Below are 21,642 nucleotides of genomic sequence, written 5' to 3' on the forward strand. Positions count from 1 at the left end.
CAGATGTTGAATTTACAGAAAAACCGCCCTTGCAACAATTCATTTCTGAACTTTTTGGAGAGAGAGAGAGCTCAATCTGTTCCCGGTTAAAATTAAGGCCCCCGTCACTCGTCAGACGCTCCGCATAGGGGCGAAGATTGTCTCGAGAAAAATCAAAATCAAGAGATTTTCGAAATTATCAGCAAAAGTAGACCCCATATGAAGTCATTTTTTGTTACAGCAGATGGTTGATGGCCGGAGAATAGAAAAAGGAACCGTTCTTTCTTTTTCAAAGAGAAGCTCAACCCTGCATGCCCACGACCACATAGCTAAGGGACCCGAATAATAATCTACTGACGCAGAACAAAATTTCACCGAGCAACTGAAATTGAGACGCACATAATATCAAACTATCAACTATTGATTTCATATTTTTCATAAATTTAAAATAAAGAGAGCTACATAAATCAGATGCAATCACCAAGAGAAAGGGCTTGCACCTAACAAAAAAATCTCATTCTCTACATCCCTCACCCATTGGCACACTCGATTGCAAATACTTATCGCGGTTGCCTGCAATTGCATAACAAGAACAGAAGAATTAGTACGACACCAAACAGAAAAATGAAATAAACAGCTCACAAATCTCAATTCGTAGGATACAAATTTCTATACATAAAAACAGAAAGCCAGCCAGAGACAAGCATGCACGTGTCTCTCATTCAGTTCATGTCTTTGAGTTTTTTGTTTCCTTATTTTTAACCACATGGAGACCCCTTACATAGCTTAGATGAGACCATGTCATGCCAGTAGCCAGGATAGAAATCTGAACTAGGGAATCACAACTATGTAATAATAAGAAATAACTATATATAAAGAAACTGAAGCTTCATTTTTTTTTTCCTTTTAATTAATCAAATTTTAAGAGAAAAAATGAGCATGCAACTGTTTGCAGTTTCACAGAATTGTGAACAATTTGCATGGGTGATAGTCTAACATTCTTTTCCTTGTGTTGACAAATCTTTCTTTGAATCTTCTACATGCATTCAGTTGGACCAGAATGAAAACACACCTTGTCAGCAAGTGGATCAAATGCTGCATATAGCTCAAAGTCCGGAGTAATCCAGCATAGAAGAACTGACATAAATGAAACAAGTTGTCCATGAGCACTGGAACTTGGTCAAGAGAATAATAAATACTGACAGAAAAACATTATGTTTAAGCAAATGAAATAAAGATGACAAATACAGGCTTAATGAAATGCTTGAACTACACATGCCAAACTTGGAACTTTAATTTGTTTGCTGTACCAATCAGATACTCCCTGCCTCCCAGGTGCTAACAATGTTTATAACATCCCAACCAATTGCAACAAGAACCTTCAACATTTTTGATAAGATTAGAAAGAATAATCTTTGATTAACCTCGAAATCTGCCCTAACTCCTCTTTATATAGACTAGAGGAGAGAGAGAAGTTACAAGAGAAACATCTAAAGGAAAAGTTATTACAAAAGTACCCTCTTAAACCTAAAACTGAATATAAACACATCTTAACACTCCCCCTCAAGTTGGAGCGTATATGTCAAATAGGCTCAACTTGGAACAGCAGCTTTGGAATGGTCCCCTTGCAAGAGCCTTAGTAAAGATATCAGCCGTTTGCCCTGTAGTTGAAATGTGTGAGGTCCTTACAAACCCCTTTTGAATCATGTCTCTAGTATAGTGACAATCTACTTCAACATGCTTGGTTCTTTCATGAAAAGCCGGATTATTAGCAATAAACAGTGCAGCTTTGTTATCACATAACAGTTGCATAGGAAGAGGCACTTCGACAGTAAGATCCAACATCAGGGATCTAACCCACATAACTTCAGCAGTACCCTGAGCCATAGCTCTATACTCAGATTCTGCACTTGATCTGGCAACCACAGTTTGCTTCTTACTCTTCCATGTAACCAAGTTGGATCCAATAAACACACAAAATCCAGTAGTGGATTTTCTGTCTGAGGGGCATCCTGCATAGTCGGCATCAACATACACAGATATAGTGAGTGAGGTACCATTCTGAAAGAAGAGTCCCGTTCCTGGTGAATTCTTTAGATACCTAAGAATCATCATAGCAGCATCCCAATGAACTTTCTTGGGCTTATCCATAAATTGACTCACTCTGCTAACAGCATAGGCAATGTCAGGTCGAGTAACAGTGATGTATAGGAGCTTCCCAACAATCCCTCTATACTGTCTTGCATCAACATCTTCAGTATCATCATCATACAAGCGGGTATTGATATCCATAGGCGTGGATGCAGGCCGACACCCCAGCATCCCTGTCTCTTGCAAAACATCAGTAACGTATTTCCTCTGGCACATGATAAGGCCCTTTTGATTTCTGGCAAACTCAATACCAAGGAAATAACGTAGTTCACCAAGGTCCTTGGTGACAAAGTGTTGTCCAAGGACATCCTTGATGTTGGAAATCCCCTGATCATCATCCCCTGTAACAATGATATCATCAACATAAACAAGAACTATCACCGTACCTGTAGAAGTCTTCTTGACAAAGAGGGAATGGTCGGCCGAAGAACGTCTGAAGCCCTCATTCTCAATATTCTCTGACAATTTCTGAAACCAAGCTCGAGGACTCTGTTTCAGACCATAAATCGCCTTTCGCAATCTGCACACTTTCTGACACTCCCCCTCAGCAACAAACCCTGGTGGTTGCTGCATATACACTTCTTCATGTAAGTCACCATAGAGAAAGGCATTTTTGACATCAAGCTGTGAGAGGGACCAATTCTTGCTGACAGCCACAGCAAGGAGAATCCGTAAGGAAGCATGTCGTGCCACAGGAGAGAAGGTATCATAATAATCAACCCCATAAGTTTGGGTATAGCCTTTTGCAACCAGACGAGCCTTATATCTGTCAATACTGCCATCTGCTCGGTATTTGATAGTAAAGACCCATCTGCAACCAACAATGGCTGCATCAACTGAAGGAGTAACAAGGGTCCAGGTGCCTCTAGACTGAAGAGCATCCATCTCTTCTTGCATAGCCGCTGCCCATTTGGGATCAGAGAGAGCATCCATGGGATTCTGTGGAAGAGCAATAGCCGACAGCCCCTTGACAAACTGTCGGTACATAGGGGTGAGTCTATCCATGGATAAATGACCAGAGATAGGATGCAAAGTGCAACTGCGTTTGCCTTTCCTTTGAGCAATGGGCACATCAAGTTCATTAGGAGCAGGAACATGCTCGTGACATACTCCTATGTCATCATTACATAAAACATTGTCAGTTGAGTTTGTGTCAGGAATTACCTTGGGCGTGCTGGGTGAAGGCACAGGTGCACATTGAACAGGCGCAGCAGGCTTAGTACGACGATGGTAGACAGCCCCAAAACGTGGATCAACTGGGTTTGGACAACTCATGAGAGGTAGAGGAAATTGGACTTCATCATTTAATGCAGGCGCCCTTAATTGAGTTCCATTTGGGGAGAAGAAAGAGGTTGATTCAAAAAATGTAACATCAGCACTCACATAATACCGACGAGTAGAAGGATCATAACATCGATATCCCTTTTGAGTGCGGGAATAACCAACAAAGATCGTTTTGATGGCCCGAGGAGACAACTTATCTCGCCCAGGACCAAGCAACTGAACAAAGGCAACACATCCAAAAACACGAGGTGGAACAGAAAACAAGTCTCTGTCAGGAAAGAGGACAGAGATAGGAATAAGGTCTCCCAACACAGATGACGGCATACGATTAATAAGATAGCATGCTGTGAGAACAGCATCGCCCCAGTAAGAATGGGGAACATGGCTATGTATGATAATGGTTCTGGCAACATCAAGAATATGACGGTGTTTCCGTTCAGCAACCCCATTTTGTTGGGAGGTATAGGCACAAGAAGTTTGGTGGATGATACCCTTATCCCTGAAAAATTGTTCCAAAGAGGAAGCACAGAACTCAAGAGCATTGTCAGAGCGCACAATTTTGACACAAGTATCAAACTGAGTCAGAATTTCATTGATAAAATTTTTGATTACATGACCCACTTCAGATTTATGCTTCATAAGAAAAACCCAACTAACACGACTATAGTCATCGACAGCAACAAGATAATATCGATGACCTTGAAGAGCAGGTGTACGACTCGGACCCCAAACATCAAAATGAAGTAACTCAAACACAGAATGGCTACTTCGACTGGGCCGCGGAGGAAAGGATGACCTATGGTGTTTGCCCAACTGACAAGACTCGCATTGAAAAGAAGACTTGGGAGACAGCTGAGGAAGAACATGCAGCAGTTTCTGAAACGGTAGATGTCCAAAACGTAAATGCCAAGTATAAGCCGAGGATGAGGACGACCCTGCAGAGGTAGATCCAGCAAAGGGAAAGGGATGCACTAGCCTGTAAAGACCTCCCTGTTCACGGCCACTGCCAATCACCCTGCCCGTCAGTATATCCTGAAACACAAGAGAAGAGGAGTCAAATATCGCACGACAGTTTAAATCTCTGGTAATCTGACTGATAGATAGTAGGCTATGTGGGAATTCTGGTGCATGAAGAACATGTTGCAATGGTAATGATGAAGTAAGTTGGACCTCTCCAAGTCCAACAACGGGAGAATATTTGCCATCTGCTAGAATAACCGAGCGACCAGGTGGAGTAGGGACATAAGAAGTAAACTGTGCCTTGTCTCCACAGAGATGTGTCGATGCACCTGAATCAATGAGCCAATCTGTAGTGTCAGAATACATACCAGATGAAGATGCACTGGCAGCAGTAGTGATAGTAGATGTGGTCGGATCAGGAGCTTGTTGAGGTCTATCTCCAATCAAGTGTCTCAACTGAGAGATAATATCATCTGCACGTAACTCACTGGAGGAAACAGGATGTTGAGTCTTAGGCTGCTCTGGAGAATCAGTAAAAACAGTCTGATTGGCAACAGCTGGACGACCATGTTTCTGCCAACACTTATCCACAGTGTGACCAATGCGATGACAAAACTGACATACTGGGCGCGAAGGGGTATTGCCACGGCCACGGTATCCTCGTCCTCTGGCAAAGAGGGACCCACCTCTGCCACGAGTAGCAAGCATAGCAGAAGTGGTATCAAGAACAGTCGATGAAGGGATTGGAATTCTGCTTAGCCTACTATAAGCTTCATCAATAGGAGGAATCGAGGGACTAGTGAGCATCTGATTCTTTGCTGATTCATAAACAGAGTCTAATCCAGACAGAAATACTCCGACCATAAGCATATCTCTGTATGCCTTCTGTTGCTCACACTTACATGCAGGAAAGTAGCTGTTTAGTCTCTCAAACATGGACTTGAGACTAGAATAATAAGTATGTAGAGGGCGACCATCTTGGCGCATCTGATGAATATCATGATGAAGCTGCATAATTCTGGTTTCATTCCTTGCTTGTGAATAGGTGGCTGCAAGGGAATCCCACATATCCTTTGCACTTTCCTTATGCAGGACTTCATTGGCAATGTCTTGAGTAAGAGTACCAACAATCCATACCATAACCAACGAATTATCTTTAAACCAAGTAGTATATTTTCCTACCTTCTGTACGGGCTCGGGCTCCAATATAAGATGTTCCTTCTCATGAGCGATCAAGGTTCTTTTTACTTGCATGGCCCACATCTCGTAATTACCCCCATCCATTTTGGTGATAAAGCTGGAAAATGGGGAACTCTTCATCTCTCCCGACGACACAAAGGAAGAGGTATTAGCGCCGCTGCTAATTTCAGACATCGCTCAACACAATGGAGGAAACCGAGCCACGGAATAGGAAGTGCAGGCAAAAAGAAGACAATCACATATCGAAAGACAACATGCTGATCATGAAGCAGTTAACACGGGCAGCAATCCATAAGTCTGATCGGCTGGAAGAGGCAACAACAGAACTGAACGAAGACAGATTACCAAAGGCGACAGCGAAGACGCTGAGAGGAAAATCAGCGTGCAGAGCAGCGGCGGAGTAGAGGAGGCGATGCAGCGAAGACGCTGAGAAGAAAATCAGCGTGCAGGGCAGCGGCGGAGCAGAGGAGAATGGTGGAGACAGCAAGGGCGATGCAGCGTGCAGCGGCAGCGGAGAAGCAACAGTGACAGACGGCGGCGGCGGGCGGAGGTGACAGTCACGGCGGGCAGCGGCGAAGATGACTGCAACAGCGGACGGAGGCGTCGGGCGGAGAAGACAGCAACGGGCGGAGGCGTCGGGCGGAGAAGACAGCAACGGGCGGAGGCGTCGGGTGGAGAAGACAGCAACGGGCGGAGGCGTCGGGCGGAGAGGTCAGGACAGCGACTGGCAGAGGCGTCGGGTGGCGAGGTCAGCGACGGGCGGAGATGGGTGGACACGAGCGGGTGGAGGAAGCGCAGCGATGGGCGCGGTCAGGCGGCGGGCGGCGCCGCTCAATCGGCGCGCCAAGGAGGAGGAGACGGCTGCTGCTCTGATACCATGATAAGATTAGAAAGAATAATCTTTGATTAACCTCGAAATCTGCCCTAACTCCTCTTTATATAGACTAGAGGAGAGAGAGAAGTTACAAGAGAAACATCTAAAGGAAAAGTTATTACAAAAGTACCCTCTTAAACCTAAAACTGAATATAAACACATCTTAACAATTTTATTATACCATCCCTTTTTTCAATCCAAGCCTATGACCCCCCAGTCGAGGGCCTATGGTTGCTCGGGGTTATGCAGAAAGCAGATGCGCATGGGAATCAAACTTCATCCGCCTCTGTGGCCCACTCCCACTGTGCCAATCTCCCCTCCAGTTAATTCAAATATTTTCCAAGGAGGAATAGTCTTGAATTTGTGTCTTAGGAGTGATTATTTTCAAGAGGTGAATCTTGTCATAAGTTCCAAAGACTAACTTTTAATGAGATCGTTTTCACCAAAGGGATAAGATGTTGAGCTCTTACTAGGAAAGCTACAAATAAATTCTGCCACAGAAAACTAGCTGCATGGGAAATCTGAATTATGACATAAATGATGGCATACAAATTCCCAAATCCTAAAAACTAGCTGCATAGAAAATCTGAATTATGAAAATGATTTCTTACTATTTTTATTATGCATTTATCTATCTGGAGATATGTACTTTACCACAATGTTCCCAAAGCCGATGAGAAGCTTTTGCTTTTCCTTCAACTATGTTTAAATGGTTTTAAATTTTTAATCAAACATAAGCGCCAAAAGAACACAAAAGTAGAAGACTGGCACAAGCACCATAAGCAGAAAGGTAGAAGACTGATCATAGAGGCACAATAGAGAAACTGAAAAGACAAAGTAAATTGCTTAAGGTCAAAATTTGATTAGTAGTAAAAATATTTGAAGTAGAAAATTAGAACTTGTAGAAGTGGCGTTGAACATATACTCATCATCCAATTCATTTAGATAACTTCCGTTCAATTAGAAAAAAAAAAGCTAACCATAATCCTCGTCCCTTCTGAATTGTGTCTTGTGCGGTCCAGTCAACTTGTCGTGCATGGACACATAAAGTCTCTGATATCCCCTGTATAATCTGCATGGGAAGTAATACATCTTTTATTGTTCTTTCACCAGCTTATAAATTGCTTTGCTGACTGAAGAAACTCAACAAGTTGAGGGTATTTCTTTCTTCAATAAGTACCTCTTTTGCTGTTTCTGACCTTGGAGAGGTGGTGAAAACTCTGAAGCTACATACTGGTCTAAGTAAATACTCCGGTACATGAAATGCCAAAGTCCAGCTGGACCACCAACACCATTGTTTATGGCTCTGGTTGGAGAACCTGGAGCTGACCTTTCTTGACCAAGATGAGGTGATGCAGACCCTGAGCGTGGATTTGTATCAAGAGGAAGATCCTCAACTCTAAGACCACCATCAAGCTCGGATCTTTGAACTTCACAAAGGACATTAGACTTCAGAAGCACATTCTCAATGCGAAACCTATAATACAAAAGATAATGAACGCAGCCAATTATTTTTCAAACAGAAGGGGAGAAACAATCCCAAAAACAGACATTTAAGACTTTAAGTCATTGTGCCTATATATTAACTGAATTCTGTCTCTTCCTCATCATTAAGGCACCTATACAAATGAGTACTTCCCTCACCAGAGAAGATCCCTACCTGCAATCTTTAAGATGATAGAAGGCATCTGAACTAGTAGTAAGCAACATCAAGTATGTGTCAACCTGTCATGAAAAGAATTACATAAATCTCAGGCTGTATTAGATAATATCACTCAGTTTTTGTTTTTCAACCAACCAGAAGACTGACAACTGCCCTTCACTCAATGACATTCATCTTTAAATGTGGCTTAGAATCAATGCTTATGATTAATTCTGGAGCATACACTTGGCCATGGAAATATACAAGCACTTATATACCAATCTATGCAGGTGGTTGTCATCCCTCTCTTTACGCTAAGATGCTAAAACTCAGGAAATATTTTGAAGACAATTTATCAAACTTTGAAATCAAGGAATTCCTACAAATTTCAAGCTAGATGTCGACATTGCAACATATGGATCAAACTTGGCACACTACGCTTGTGCTTATTTCCAATTTCTGATAGATATATGAACTTCCTTTTCCCCTTTTTTTGGAGGATGAGAGGAAGAAGGGACTTTGAGATTTTGCAAAGCGACTTACATCTAAATAGCTAACATAGGCATAGAGAAATGCCATGGGATTGAATCTTGGCAAGCAAATTGGTGAGAAAGATTCAGATGTCCTGCAGAAGGCAACATGAACAACATACGTAAGATACACATGCATGATGTAGAAACAATACGATAAAGAAAGTGTATTACCCGCAGGGATAGGCATCATTACATATTCCTGAAAATTGACATAGGAAAGCAGTTGTATGTGTTTGTGTGTCACAAATATATATTAATGAGGCAAAGAAGATGAACACTATCTCAAGTGAAAACTTTTAACAGCAACCTCAGATTCTATACTAAAACCATCAAGATTATAGTTTATATCATTCTGCAATTTGTAACAAATTTTGGAAAGAGAAATAACAGAAATTGGAATAATTTAAACGAGCAAAACAAGCAAAATTGATACATAATTTCATAACATAATGTCAACTGTATCTAATACTGGAAAATCTGGGATGCCTGTGTCCATAAAATGTCTTTGGTGTGCCCAACTGCCGTGCTATGTCTAGCCTTATAGTAAAGTAGGACTGTAAAGGCCTCCAGTACGCATTAGTAAGTAACTGATTTTTTAGACATGAACAGTTAGCATGTTGTAGCAGTGAAGTATATCATGATGATTACTCATTAAATAACAAAGTTATCCCTTTCAAACTCATCTCGTACTGTAGTAACTGAGCCTGCAAATCTTCAAAAGTTGGCAACTATGGCAAACACTGTTGGGATGTAGTCAATACATGATATTTCGGGCCTAGCCCATTCAATGTCTGCCCAACTTTATTTATCTGCAACTTCATATCCAATCACAACTAATTGATTCGAAATTTTAGCAACTTGATGTTTTTCTTTTGTCATTTTTTTTTTTTTTGGGATGAGCACAGAACTATGCAAAGAGTGGTTCTGTCAATTGTTGTGTATTTGAGAAGTATGTTAGTTGAAATCAGGGCAAAGTCCAAAAACACTGGCTAAAAGTAAAACAGTAGGCAGAACAAAGATAATAAAAGAATAAACAATAGCACACGTTGGAAGTGAACCAAAGCATCAGCTGAAGAAGAATAAATTGGTTTTAATAACTGAGACGTGCAAGAGAATTTGATCCAGATGACAACCAAAAAGGACAAAATATAGAGACATCAAAAACTTAAATGACTGATGTAATCAATTGCCAAAAAGTCATGATGAAGTTGAATAGCCAGAAAAGGAAGGCAGAATAATGTTAAGAAAGGGGAGCACGACAGAGAGGAATAAAGAGAGATGGAAGGAGGAAGAAATGGAATGGGAGGACACAGAGAAGGTTCAAGAGCAGGTCCCACACATCATAACAAATGATCTCAAAAGTCTAAGAAGCCCTTTCATTTATTGATTGAAAAGGAAGAACATGACTCTTACATAAATGACAACTCGGACACAACTTATCACAAGAACTGAAACTTAGGAAGAAGACCTTCTAACACAAGCCTCTCAACAAAGACACGACTACAATGACCAAACTGTGAATGCCAAATATTTGGCCTCTTACATTTATCAAGACTATAAACTCCAGGGTTTTGAGACGAGATAGATTGACAAACTGACTTTGACTCATGGCAGACAACAACTGCAGGATCTTCTTGAAGAACTACATCTCTCTCCTTTAGGGAACATCTTCCTCATTGTAATATCCTTGACAAAGTGAATTCAGTAGCGGAATTGTATCCAAATTTACAATTCTGCTACTGAATTCACTTTGTCAAGCATATTACAATGAGGAAGATGTTCCCTAAAGGAGAGAGATGCAGAGACATGTAGTTCTTCAACAAGATCCTGCAGTTGTTGTCCGCCATGAGTCAAAGTCAGTTTGTCAATCTATCTCGTCTCAAAATCCTGGAGTTTATAGTCTTGATAAATGTAATAGGGCAAATATTTGGCATTCACAGTTTGGTCATTGTAGTCGTGTCTTTGTTGAGAGGCTTGTGTTAGAAGGTCTTCTTCCTAAGTTTCAGTTCTTGTGATAAGTTTTGTCCGAGTTGTCATTTATGTAAGAGTCATGTTCTTCCTTTTCAATCAATAAATGAAAGGGCTTCTCAGCCTTTTGAGATCATTTGTTATGATGTGTGGGACCTGCTCTTGAACCTTCAAATTCTGAAAGTAAACATTATGTTCTTTTCCTTGACAACTTTTCTCATTTTACATGGATATACTTCATGAAAGATAAGTTTGAAGTATCCCGTACTTAGAATATAAACATTCTTTTGTTGATCTAAAATTTGGTATAAACATTTTTTCTGTTCAAGTCACTTTGTTCAAGATTTTCAAAACCTTCCACTTCTAGGAGAATATCATCGACACTATGAACAGAAACCTCATTTAGAAAGTTTTGAACTAGTTTGTTCATATTTTTGACATAGACCGTTAAGGAAATATTGCTTCTCAACATGATATTGTGTAATTTAAGATACTTATTAGATTTCCAGGCTGGCTCACAAATAACATATTTCATTCTATCCTTTAAAGAAAAAGAGAAAATTTTCTGACTTATTAATATGTCACCTTTTTGGGGAAGACAAACTTTCCCTCCAAACAATATCGATAAGTGATGTCCTTGCTTCTACTCGTCTAGTCATCCTTTGAAAGTAGACCCCATGATTAGTTAGCAAGGGAGAATTTGGCCACACTGGCACAAATTCTTATTTCCACAAGGTTAAGAATCCAAGAAATTACATTGAATTGAAGTCTTCCATTTCTATTCAAGCATTTTTTCCTATTCCTCAACAACTTTGATCCTTTCATCTACTTCAAGATTCTTGATTTCTTGATCAAATCCAGCACGTTGAACACTGGGTTTCCTTTTTGTTCCATCAAGATATCCTCACAAACCTCTCCTTTTGGATGTGATGCTTCACATTTGAAGTCCACATTGCATAGTTGGTTGAGTTGAGTTTGTAGGGAATAATAGCACTCTTGATGACGTTCAAGAGATAGAATCAAGGGAAAACTGGAGAAATACCAAAGAAGCAAAGATACGCCACTCTTGATGAAGTTCAAGAGATAGAATCAAGGGAAAACTGGAGAAATACCAAAGAAGCAAAGATACGCAGCAGCAAGAGATGTAAAAGTACAAGTCTTTACAAACAGCCTAGAATGAAGGCTCGTAGGATATCTCTCATCAAATATGCCAGTGCCCTGATCACTCTTAATATTTTACCAGTGACACTAAAAAAGACATAATTACATACCAAATAGTAAAAAGGAACTTTTATTATACCCTAATAGTCATCTCAAGAAGCATAATTATTATGCTGCAGTGCCCCTTATTCAAAACATTACAGGCTGGACACAGCCAGTCAAAGACTAAACATTAGACACTCTAATGGCTAGACACAGATTACACACGCCCTTCAAGGGCATTTGTTTTATTACAACAAACAAAAAAGAGACAACCGGAAAAACAGAAATAGGAGAGATAAAATACAATAATTTACATTAACATGCATACAAATATATACATATGTATATACTGTGATAGTACATACATGTAAACATATCTATATATGCATGTCTCTTAGACATACAACAATATATATGCATATATTTTAACACCTAATAAAATGTTGTACAACACAAACTGCAGTAAATATTCTGGCAATTAGAAATTATTGACGTCCTATCAGAAAACCATTCAAAATTTCAAATTGCAAATACTAAGATGGGACTCTTAGATCTCAAACAAATAATAGATTCTTAAAAATATACTTCTCTTACCTGAATGACTCTGAGGATAACACAAAATTTGAAAGCAAAAGCATGTCATCTGGATGGAGTGATGCTTTTTGAGCTCCCACAAGGCTGATAACCTGCAGACTTTATATTCTAAGTCTTGTCAACTGTCCAAGCTAATACACAATACCAACCACAATGGAAAAACATATAAACCCAAAAACGATACTAATGATGGATTTTTTCAGAAAATACCATTGTGGTTTTTGCAAAACTTTCATTTTGAGAATGTTGTCAAAATGTAAAGATAGTTCTTTTTCAATTTTTTTTTCGCATTTTTACTATGATATTTTGAAAATATCAGCAATATTTGTGATGCTATGCATACATACAAACACACACACACATATTAGTTGTGTCCCCCACCCAAGCTTTTTGAAACTGTTTGTCCACACACAGCTGTATCTAAACCTGGTGGATCCAAACCTTCCATTGGTAACCAATGGTCGATCCAAAATACTCCTGCTTCTAGAGAGTATCATTTAAGGTAGGTGATGGGACATTGAGGAGAAAACAGAGAGGAAGGAAAGAGGAATTGTAGAAAAAAGGAGAAAAGCTTCAATAACATTTTATTATTCAAATATAGAAGTTCAGAAAAAACACCTAATAACATACAAGGATGTGCAGACACGGGGCAATTTTGTGTATACGGACTTCCAGAATACACCTATTTCCCTGTTACCACAGCCAATAAATTCTGAATAAAAACAACAAACCTTGTGTTTGCACATTAATATAGCAAATAAGACTCCGGAGTCAGCAACATCTTGCAAAATAGCGCCTGCAGCCTGCCTGGTGGAGTAAGCAAGAGGAAGGCACGTATATGCATGAAGAAAACTAGCTGGATTCCTACAAAACAATTTACAAAACCATATATTTATGTGGGATGTCCAAGTATAACATGAAAAAGAAAAAGTGGACTACCATTTTAAAATAAAGCTAAGATGTTGAGACTCACTTCATCAGGGACAATATAGGCTAATGTTTTTTATATATTCTATCACAGAAGGAACAGAATTTCTCAACATTTGTCATCAGCATGCTATGGTAAAGAAATACAAACAAGGAAAAAGACCGTCTCTTCCAGAAAGAACTCAGAGTAGTTAATAACCTTGCTAACATGCACAAAAAAACCTATTTAAAGCTAAGAAGTGCAGATTCATCCAATACTTGCACAAAAGAAAGCCTGAAGGTAGGAACTAATGGAGCTATAGCATCAGCAGCATCCTGCCTTCTAAGGTTCCATATTAACAAAGACAAATAACCCAATATTCATGGGGGAACGTTAGAATAAAAAATTTTTTAGGCATTATAAGGAGCAAGCCAAGAATCTGATTGAAAAAGTCTCATAATAAACAAATAATACTTAAGGATAGTAAGCTAACCTTATCTTTAATAGAAAGCACTCAGCTTCATTCAAATATTAATAACATTGATTTCCTTGTTAAGTTCATGTGCTTTCAGAGTCAGGTATATTTGTCAAAATAATGGAAAGGGTGAAGGCAAAGAGCACATTTGCCTTGTCACAGGCAGGATGATCTATATTCCTTAAGAAAGTTCAAATTAGAGAAAAATTGCCATAGGGTCAGCCAAATATATATATATATATATATATATATGTGTGTGTGTGTGTGTGTGTGTGTGTGTGTGTGTGTGTTAATCTCTCATGTGTTCACCCCAAAAGATGCTGCACCATTGCCGACACGGCAAGACATGAACATTGTGCAGGATTGCATTTGAACCGGATCTATATGCAATGTTATCCAGGACGCGTATCGTACGATACGTATCGTCCGTATCTATGTCACACGGGTACGGGTACAGGTACCCGAACACGGCAATTTTCAAAATTTTAGGATACATGGACACGGCGAATTTATATTCTAAAAAATTAAAAAGGATAATAAAATTTGAAAAAAAAAACATTAAATTAATAATTCACTCTTACAATCTCATAAGTCATAAGAAAGAAAGTCTCAAACTCTCAAACAAATCATTGTTCATCACCAATCTCATAAGTCATAAAAAAGAAAGTCTCAAACAAAAAATAAAAAGTCTCAAACAAAACAAAGAATGTTAGGTTAGTAAAGTGGTTTGGATTGGGTCTAACCCAGACCCGATCCAAAACGTATCCTGCCGTGTCCAAGTGTCGGTATCCAGGTGTCGGAGTGTCGACACCGGTGCGCGGCCCATTTTGCCGTGTCCATGTGACATAGGTCCGTATCAACAAAAACGATACGATACAAGTTATACGCACGATACGTGTGCGTATCGCCCTTATCATGCGATACGGGCACCGTATCGTACGATACGAGGTTAAAATGAAAAAAGGGCACGACGGCCCCTTTCTTGCGTCTTTTTTTTAAAGCCTACGCTCCTCTCTCTCTCTTCTATTGTTTCTAAACACTGCAAGAGACGTGGGAGGGAGATATTTTCTCCATTTGCATCAAGATTGACGAGGAGTAGCAGAGATTATTGAAGAAGGAGAGGCTGGAGAGCAATGGAATGTTGGTGACATTCCATTTCCAACAGAGGGGATAGAAGCACTTAATGAAGAAAATGAAGATGATCATGAAGATGATGATGGAAATGACGATTGACGAGGATTGTTGTTGAAACTTGAATGAATCATGATTGATAACTATATGTTTTCACTTTTGAACTTATGAATTGTGATGTAATCGAATTCTCTTCCGCTGCTTATTATGTTATTTTGAATGTCTGATTTTGGAATGTGTTGTTCATAGTTCATAGTTCATAGTTCATACTTCATACTTCATAATCATATACATGAATGATGAATGTTCCTTTAAATACATTTTTCTTGATTTTTACTTGTTTTTTCGGATTTTTTTTGGAATTTTTATGATTTTTTGAAATTTTTTATGATTTTTTTAATATTTTTTCAAAATTAAAAAATTAATTTTATGATACGTTACGATACATTTACGATATGTTACGATACGGCGTATAGATCGGCCCGACCAATATGCGATACACTACGCCAGTGATAACATTGTCTATATGTCAATAATGTCAAACAGACACCCAAAAAGGTGCCCCACCTGCATGACTGTGTCAAGATGGCAAGAGATGGTGCAGGCACGGGTGAGGGATTGGACTTGGCCTGGAGCTGGAAGAATGCCATGATGGATCCAGTCAACACACCCATGTCCTTTTTAGCCAAATCGATCAACTTTGACTGATTTCCAACTCCATCAAATTTTTAGGTCCACAATGAATTAATAAGTTTTTTAGAAAAAGAAAAGAGGGTCCAGCCCAATGCCCCAACCCTTTTTGTTTTCCTTTCTTGTTCCAGCAGCGGTTACCTCCGCTCACCATGATCTCAAGAGTAACCTTCTCTCTCTCTCTCTCTCTCTCTCTCTCTCTCTCTCTCTCTCTCTCTCATGTTTCTGAGATTCTAAATCTGAAAAGAAATGTTGAACTCAAATAATCTCACCGAAACACAAAGGAAGTTCCAGAATGATATACATTTTATACTTCTTATTTATGTTTTGGAAAACAAAGACAAATTGATTTCTCTAGTGCATGCAACGTAGACCAATACCTATGCTTTAAAGAAACAAAAGTGAAATTGATATGTTCTATTGTATGCAAAGTGTCAATTGGTATGTATCTTGACTATTATCACTTTTCTAATTTTCAATTTCAGTACACAAATGAAATGCCCTTTTATTGACCATATGCGAAGATTGGTTATTTTGTACACTTATCAGTTTATGAATTATGATTTATACTTAATAAATGTATCAGAGGTTTGCTTAAAGCTTTATTGCATAGATATATTCCCAAGAATGCTGGGTGCAGGATCACCAATCCACGAAGTCGATTGGTTAAGGCTACAGAGATCAAAGGAGGACTTTTCTATTTTGATTTTTGAGTTTGTCAAAGAGAAACTTGTGTTGCAAGTTAAGTAATCTAGATATAGATCTTTCACACGTCCCAGTGGAATGAAGCACATTGAGATTAATTGTCACCATGTTAGAAAATAACTTTTGAGAATTTCAACTCTTCCATGTGTGGTGTCAAAGTATCAGATACTAGATTTTTTCACCAAATCCTTATGATCTCCCTACTTTACGTTCCTCCTACAAACCTTTGGTGATTACATTACACTGTCAATTTGAGAGTGGATGTTAGTATACATGCATAAACACACTCACACACACACACACACACATATATAATTATTAATATATTGACATAAATATTTGTCAATGTTATCCTTTTTATATTTTTCCCTTTATTGTGACAAATTTAATCCCAAAAGGCATCTTCATAATATGGTTTCTTGATGTTTTGAGTGTCCAATGTTAACAGCTAGTCGTTGGATACTCCCAAAAGCTACTTCAGCTCCCTCATGTTACTATAAAAAGGGTCTTAATTGATGTATTAGCTATGCAACTTGTATGCGTTGAGGGATATAATAAAAAACTTTTTATTATTACTTTGTATGTTTATATTCCTTTCATTAACTTCTGGACATGTAATAAGTTTCCAGATTATATCCCTCTATTAAGTGTCTTTGTGTGTGGTCATGTGGTGATTGAGTAATCACTTTGTGAGAAGTATTGTTAAAACACTCTAATTTGTATTATGAGAGGAAAGCTTCCATTTTGCATATTTACCTGAGCAAAGCCAAAAATCAGTTTCTCCTATTAATAGTACCATAACAAAGATCTGTATGCTTGCATGTCATAAAACATTCTTTAGACTCTGAAAATAAACTCTAAAACTATAATATAAAGGCACCAACCTACTGAAGGCATGAATGAGAGAAGAGAAGACCACATCAGTTCCTCCAAGTAAGGGTGTCATGTCAAATTTTGGGTTCTTCTCAAAACATCTGTTTACAGACTTTGTCAAGATAACTAGCATCTGCATCCAACACATGAAGGAATATTGAGTTTGAAATTTGGAAGATAAAATATAAGGTGAGTAGGCACTATTACATATTAAATCGTGCTGCAATACAATTTACTTGGATAGCTAAATTCTTGAACGGATGAACTACATCTGAGATGGCTAACCTGACCATAGATAAGCTCTAATTGTCCCCTTAGTGCTTCATATGGCTCGTCAGTACAGCTTATGCAGACCAAGTAAATCGGACCTTTTACGAGGAAAACAACCTGAAAGCATGTCAAACTTCAAATCAACCTACTATAATTCAACTGCAAAATTCTATAGTACAATATGTTGCTCCATTGCTATGATCAACCACTTGTAATTAAGCTCCACCGAAAAGGTTATCTACAAACTTTATATCAAATGGTTCCAGATTTTTCAGCACTTGTTTTTTCGGAAACCCACAAAAACTGCATTCTCTCTTGTAAAGAACAGAATGAAGAAAAATGCACACTAACCTGATGCTTCCCAGCTCGTACAAGTTGCACGCGATCTCCACTGAAGAGTTAAACAAAGAAGACCAATATATAGGATTCCGATCGGCCAAAACAAGAAAAAATATACCTAACAGGATTAATAATAACGCAAAGTGAAGGTGTACCCATTCTCCACAAAGGAAATTATTGCCTGCAAAGTTGCAGAGAATCCTGCCAGCTTATGCTCATCTCCGTATCTGCAAAATTGAAGAAAATGTGACAGACAGGTTATTGCACCAAGCAATGAAATAATGAGAAAAATAATTTTCCAAGACAGAAACTTGAGTGGAAGCAATAGTCAGACCTAGAATATATTGGCTTCCCTGAGTTGCTTAAAATAAAAAAATGCTTCTTTCTCTTCCTCCAAGAAATTGAAGCGTCATCCTGCACTACTCTTGTGATAAGCATGAGTAATTATGCAAGTGAATGCATATACCAAATGAAATTTCCAATAAGCTACATCAACATAAATTAATGTCTAATAGGTAATTGTGAGTAGTAATAACGTTCAAATTCAGGAAAAAGGAAAAAACCAAATAAAAATCCTGGTACATAATTTCGTAAAGACGAGCTTTAGCATAGACCTTAAATGTATATATATGTGTGTGTGTGTGTGTGTGTGAGAGAGAGAGAGACACACACACACAGAGAGAAATTGACAGAAGGAGGGGAGAGAGAGAGAAAATGAATAGTGATGCCAGATCCATGCCTCAGCATTCATTTTAATGATTAAGCATGGATTTGGCATGGGTCAATTGGTCTCTCTCTCTCTCTCTCTCTCTCTCTCTCTCTCTCTCTCTCTCTCTCTCAATTATGTACAATGCTTTGAAAAATAGCAGGAACAGATGGTATAATACATGTAAACGGTTAGGACATGGCTTTGGGAAATTGATTTGTCTGCTTCCACTGAATCTGATTTCTAGTGTATCTAGATTATCCAACTCTCCAGCATTTTGTTATTATCTGTCCGAAACATTTAAATCCCAATACGAGTTGCTCCTTCATTTTCTATCCTTTACCTCAGACACTCCATGAGGAATTCATTTTCAGAGTCAGGATGAGAAGAAAGCCTAATAAGTGAATTTTGCATGTGGGAAATCTCAAATATGGACTTTCTCGTTACCATTCAATAATGGAAATTCGAAGAGAATGAAATCCTTCGTAAAAAGGAGCAGAAACGATAATTTGAGAAAGAGGAGTAAGTTCATACTTGGCGGGCAGGACTCACCTCATCGAGGTGCCGCTTCCCAGGTATCCAATTTGAACCAGAATCCTTGCTATTTTCGGAGAAAGGCCTAATTTCGCTTGTCCCTTCACCATCATCCCGTCGGATCGAATCCCCCGACTCCATGCTGCTCATACTGCCTGCGCTGCTACTGCCCCGCTCCCCAGCGTAGCCACTGCTACTGGGACTCGAAGGAACCTCTTCTTGCTCTGTGTTTTCCCTCCACATGATGCTGGCTGACGGCTCCTCCACGTTGTCGAGCCCCTCTGGTTCTGAAAATAACGAAATGCCATTACTTGTTGCCACCATATCACCGCGGTCGACGTCCTCTTCATGCAATCCTTCCTCTCCGCCACGTGACTCAACTGAGACGAGACGCACACCCTCGGAGATCAATCTGTCACGAATATCGACTTCTTTTTCTTCTTCTTCTTCCAACCCACCGGCTCTAACGCCTGGTGCCTTTGCCGACTCCTCAACACGCTCGACGGGGACTTCTTCACCGGGTTCTCTCTCTCCATCACGTAATCCATCCGAAATCTCATCCCCATCGTCAGCAGCGGATTCTTCACGGAGTTCAACATCGTCTTCTTTTCGTTCTTCCAATCCGTTCGCTCCGCCGCCTAAACCTTCCGAACTCGACCCGATACCTGCCGTTCCCAATTCCTCATTCCGCTCGACGTCTTGCTCAACTTCACCGACTCCATCAGTCCTCCCACGCGACTCGTCCTCATTCAAACCAATCGTCACGACGACGTCCACCTTCGGTTCTTCGCGAAGCTGAACGCCTCCGTCCTCGACGACTCCACTCCGTCCGACGGGCAACCCCCCCGTGCTCAGCATCATCGAGCTCATTCCTCGACTTAAGCCATGGTCGGACACCTCAGGATCTTCGTCTGCGCCGCTCCCTGCTGAAGTTGGGCCCGAATTGGAGCCTTCGGAAGATGGATCTGAAGATCGACCTTCAGTTTCCGCTACGACCTTCGCCTCACCGGAAGGATCGGATTCCGCGGCCATGGAGAATGATTGAAAGCAATTTTCCGGCGACGGCCTCTTCTCCGGTGACTATGGGGATGACGTAAATTCGAAAGGTACAAATCCAGACGAAATAGAGGGCGGAATTAGGCGGAAAAAACGCGCTGTACCTACCGGTCGAGAGCGCGAGCGAGCTGGGGAATGAGTTCTTTTGACCAGCAGGTGGGAAAACATTTCCCCAGATCCTGCGCGGAAACTTTTCCTTCGTGGGACTCTCTGAGGGCGTATGCTTCGAGGAGTGTCATACACATTCGACGGAAAATTCTCCCGGAAACACTTTCCTTGGTTCCACAAACAGGAGAATTCGTCGTATAGTAAGGGTTTTTCGTCGTATAGTAAGGGTTTTTCGTCGTATAGTAAGGGTTTTCCTAGTGTGCATGGGTCTTGGTGGTTGGAAAATAGGTTTGGAAATGGATCTAGAGTAGGGGTGAACAACGAGTCAAGTTACTCGAGCTCGACTTGTTGACTCGACTCGTGAATGAGTTCAAGCCGAGTCATTTCCTTAATGAGTTGAGCTTGAGTTCATGAGTCGACTCGTTCAAATAATCGAGTTGAGTTTGAACTCAACATGTAACTATCGAGTTGAGCTCGAGCCTTAATTAAGTTTGTCGAACCTTAATCAAGTTGATATATTCAAATGAGTTTATAAGTTTGTCGAGCATTAATGTGAGTCGAGCTGGAGCTCAACATGTAACAATGAATATCAATTCTATTCAAACGAATTTGTCGAGCCTTGATCGAGTTGAGCTCGATCTCAACACGTAACTGCCGAGTCGAACTGTTTCCATTGAGTTATTCTCGAGCTTGAGGTTTCGTTAATGGAGTCGAGTTCGAACTAACTGAACTCGGACTTGACTCGGCTAGTGTTCACCCCTACTCTACTACTCTAGAGTATGAGAATCGGTTGAAAAGTTTCATGTTTTCTTACTATGGAAAAAATATCACAAAAACTTCTTTTTTATATATATAAACATTGTAAATATTAATACTGATGTGATATTTATATCTAGACATATGTAACATAGTTTTGGATTAAAAAAAACTTTTGTAATAATTTAGAAATCAAATGTTCGTTTTTCTTTTTTACTCTTACCCCATACAAGATTTTAAAAGGCCTCTTATTTCCCCTACCTCAAGAGTCGTAATAGGCTGCATTGATGTTAGTAAAAATAATAGTGTCAACCATATTATATCGTTTTATACATAAAAACATAGTGTTTATGGGAAACAATTTGAAGGCATTTAGTTTTTTTTTTTTTTTTTGTATCCTTAGTCCGATCAACTATGTTATTAGGCTTTATAATTTATAGTTTGACACATAAAACATCATCTATTCATCTAATTAGATATCAATAATGATTAATAATATGTCACTTGCTGGACCAGATAATTGGTCATGTGCATTCATGAATGCACGTGATGTACATATGTAAAAAATGAAACTAGTCTCTACCTATGTCGTTGGATACACGACTTTTAACAACGGAATGCACCATTTATAATTTACAAATATCACAAGTTTTGTCAATTAGGAATAACAAATATAATGGATCTACATTATGTATAATAATGTT

At 39.4% G+C, this 21,642-nt stretch overlaps 1 protein-coding gene across 2 annotated transcripts; it reads right to left on the reverse strand.

The window, feature by feature from the left end:
* Nucleotides 1–379: 379 nt before the first annotated feature.
* On the reverse strand, nucleotides 380–20,213 carry LOC116254925 (vacuolar fusion protein MON1 homolog). Of its 2 annotated transcripts, none has more exons than XM_031630576.2 (14): nucleotides 19,019–20,213; nucleotides 18,113–18,192; nucleotides 17,934–18,005; nucleotides 17,791–17,830; nucleotides 17,455–17,556; nucleotides 17,181–17,302; nucleotides 13,120–13,252; nucleotides 12,389–12,480; nucleotides 8,634–8,715; nucleotides 8,109–8,173; nucleotides 7,629–7,925; nucleotides 7,429–7,520; nucleotides 1,052–1,116; nucleotides 380–552 (listed from the first exon to the last, which is right to left on the reverse strand). In XM_031630576.2, the coding sequence occupies exons 1-14, from the start codon at nucleotides 20,048–20,050 to the stop codon at nucleotides 457–459; spliced, it is 2,370 nt and encodes a 789-aa protein (XP_031486436.1). In that variant the 5' UTR covers nucleotides 20,051–20,213; the 3' UTR covers nucleotides 380–456. The 2 variants fall into 2 exon arrangements, with proteins under 2 accessions (XP_031486436.1, XP_031486438.1); XM_031630578.2 differs by having other exon boundaries at nucleotides 19,037–20,212.
* Nucleotides 20,214–21,642: the final 1,429 nt, after the last annotated feature.

This window comes from Nymphaea colorata, chromosome 5 (genome assembly GCF_008831285.2).
Source record: "Nymphaea colorata isolate Beijing-Zhang1983 chromosome 5, ASM883128v2, whole genome shotgun sequence".
Lineage (NCBI taxonomy): Eukaryota > Viridiplantae > Streptophyta > Magnoliopsida > Nymphaeales > Nymphaeaceae > Nymphaea > Nymphaea colorata.

Bases quoted from the DNA above. Each gene is read 5' to 3' on its own strand.
- LOC116254925 (XM_031630576.2), bottom strand. From the start codon at position 20,050: ATGGCCGCGGAATCCGATCCTTCCGGTGAGGCGAAGGTCGTAGCGGAA. The intron at 13,253-17,180 runs GTTGGTGCCTTT...ATTGTTTTGTAG, and splicing joins CTCATTCATGCCTTCAGTAG to GAATCCAGCTAGTTTTCTTC. The intron at 8,716-12,388 runs GTAAGAGAAGTA...TGCCTTCTGCAG, and splicing joins TTATCCTCAGAGTCATTCAG to GACATCTGAATCTTTCTCAC.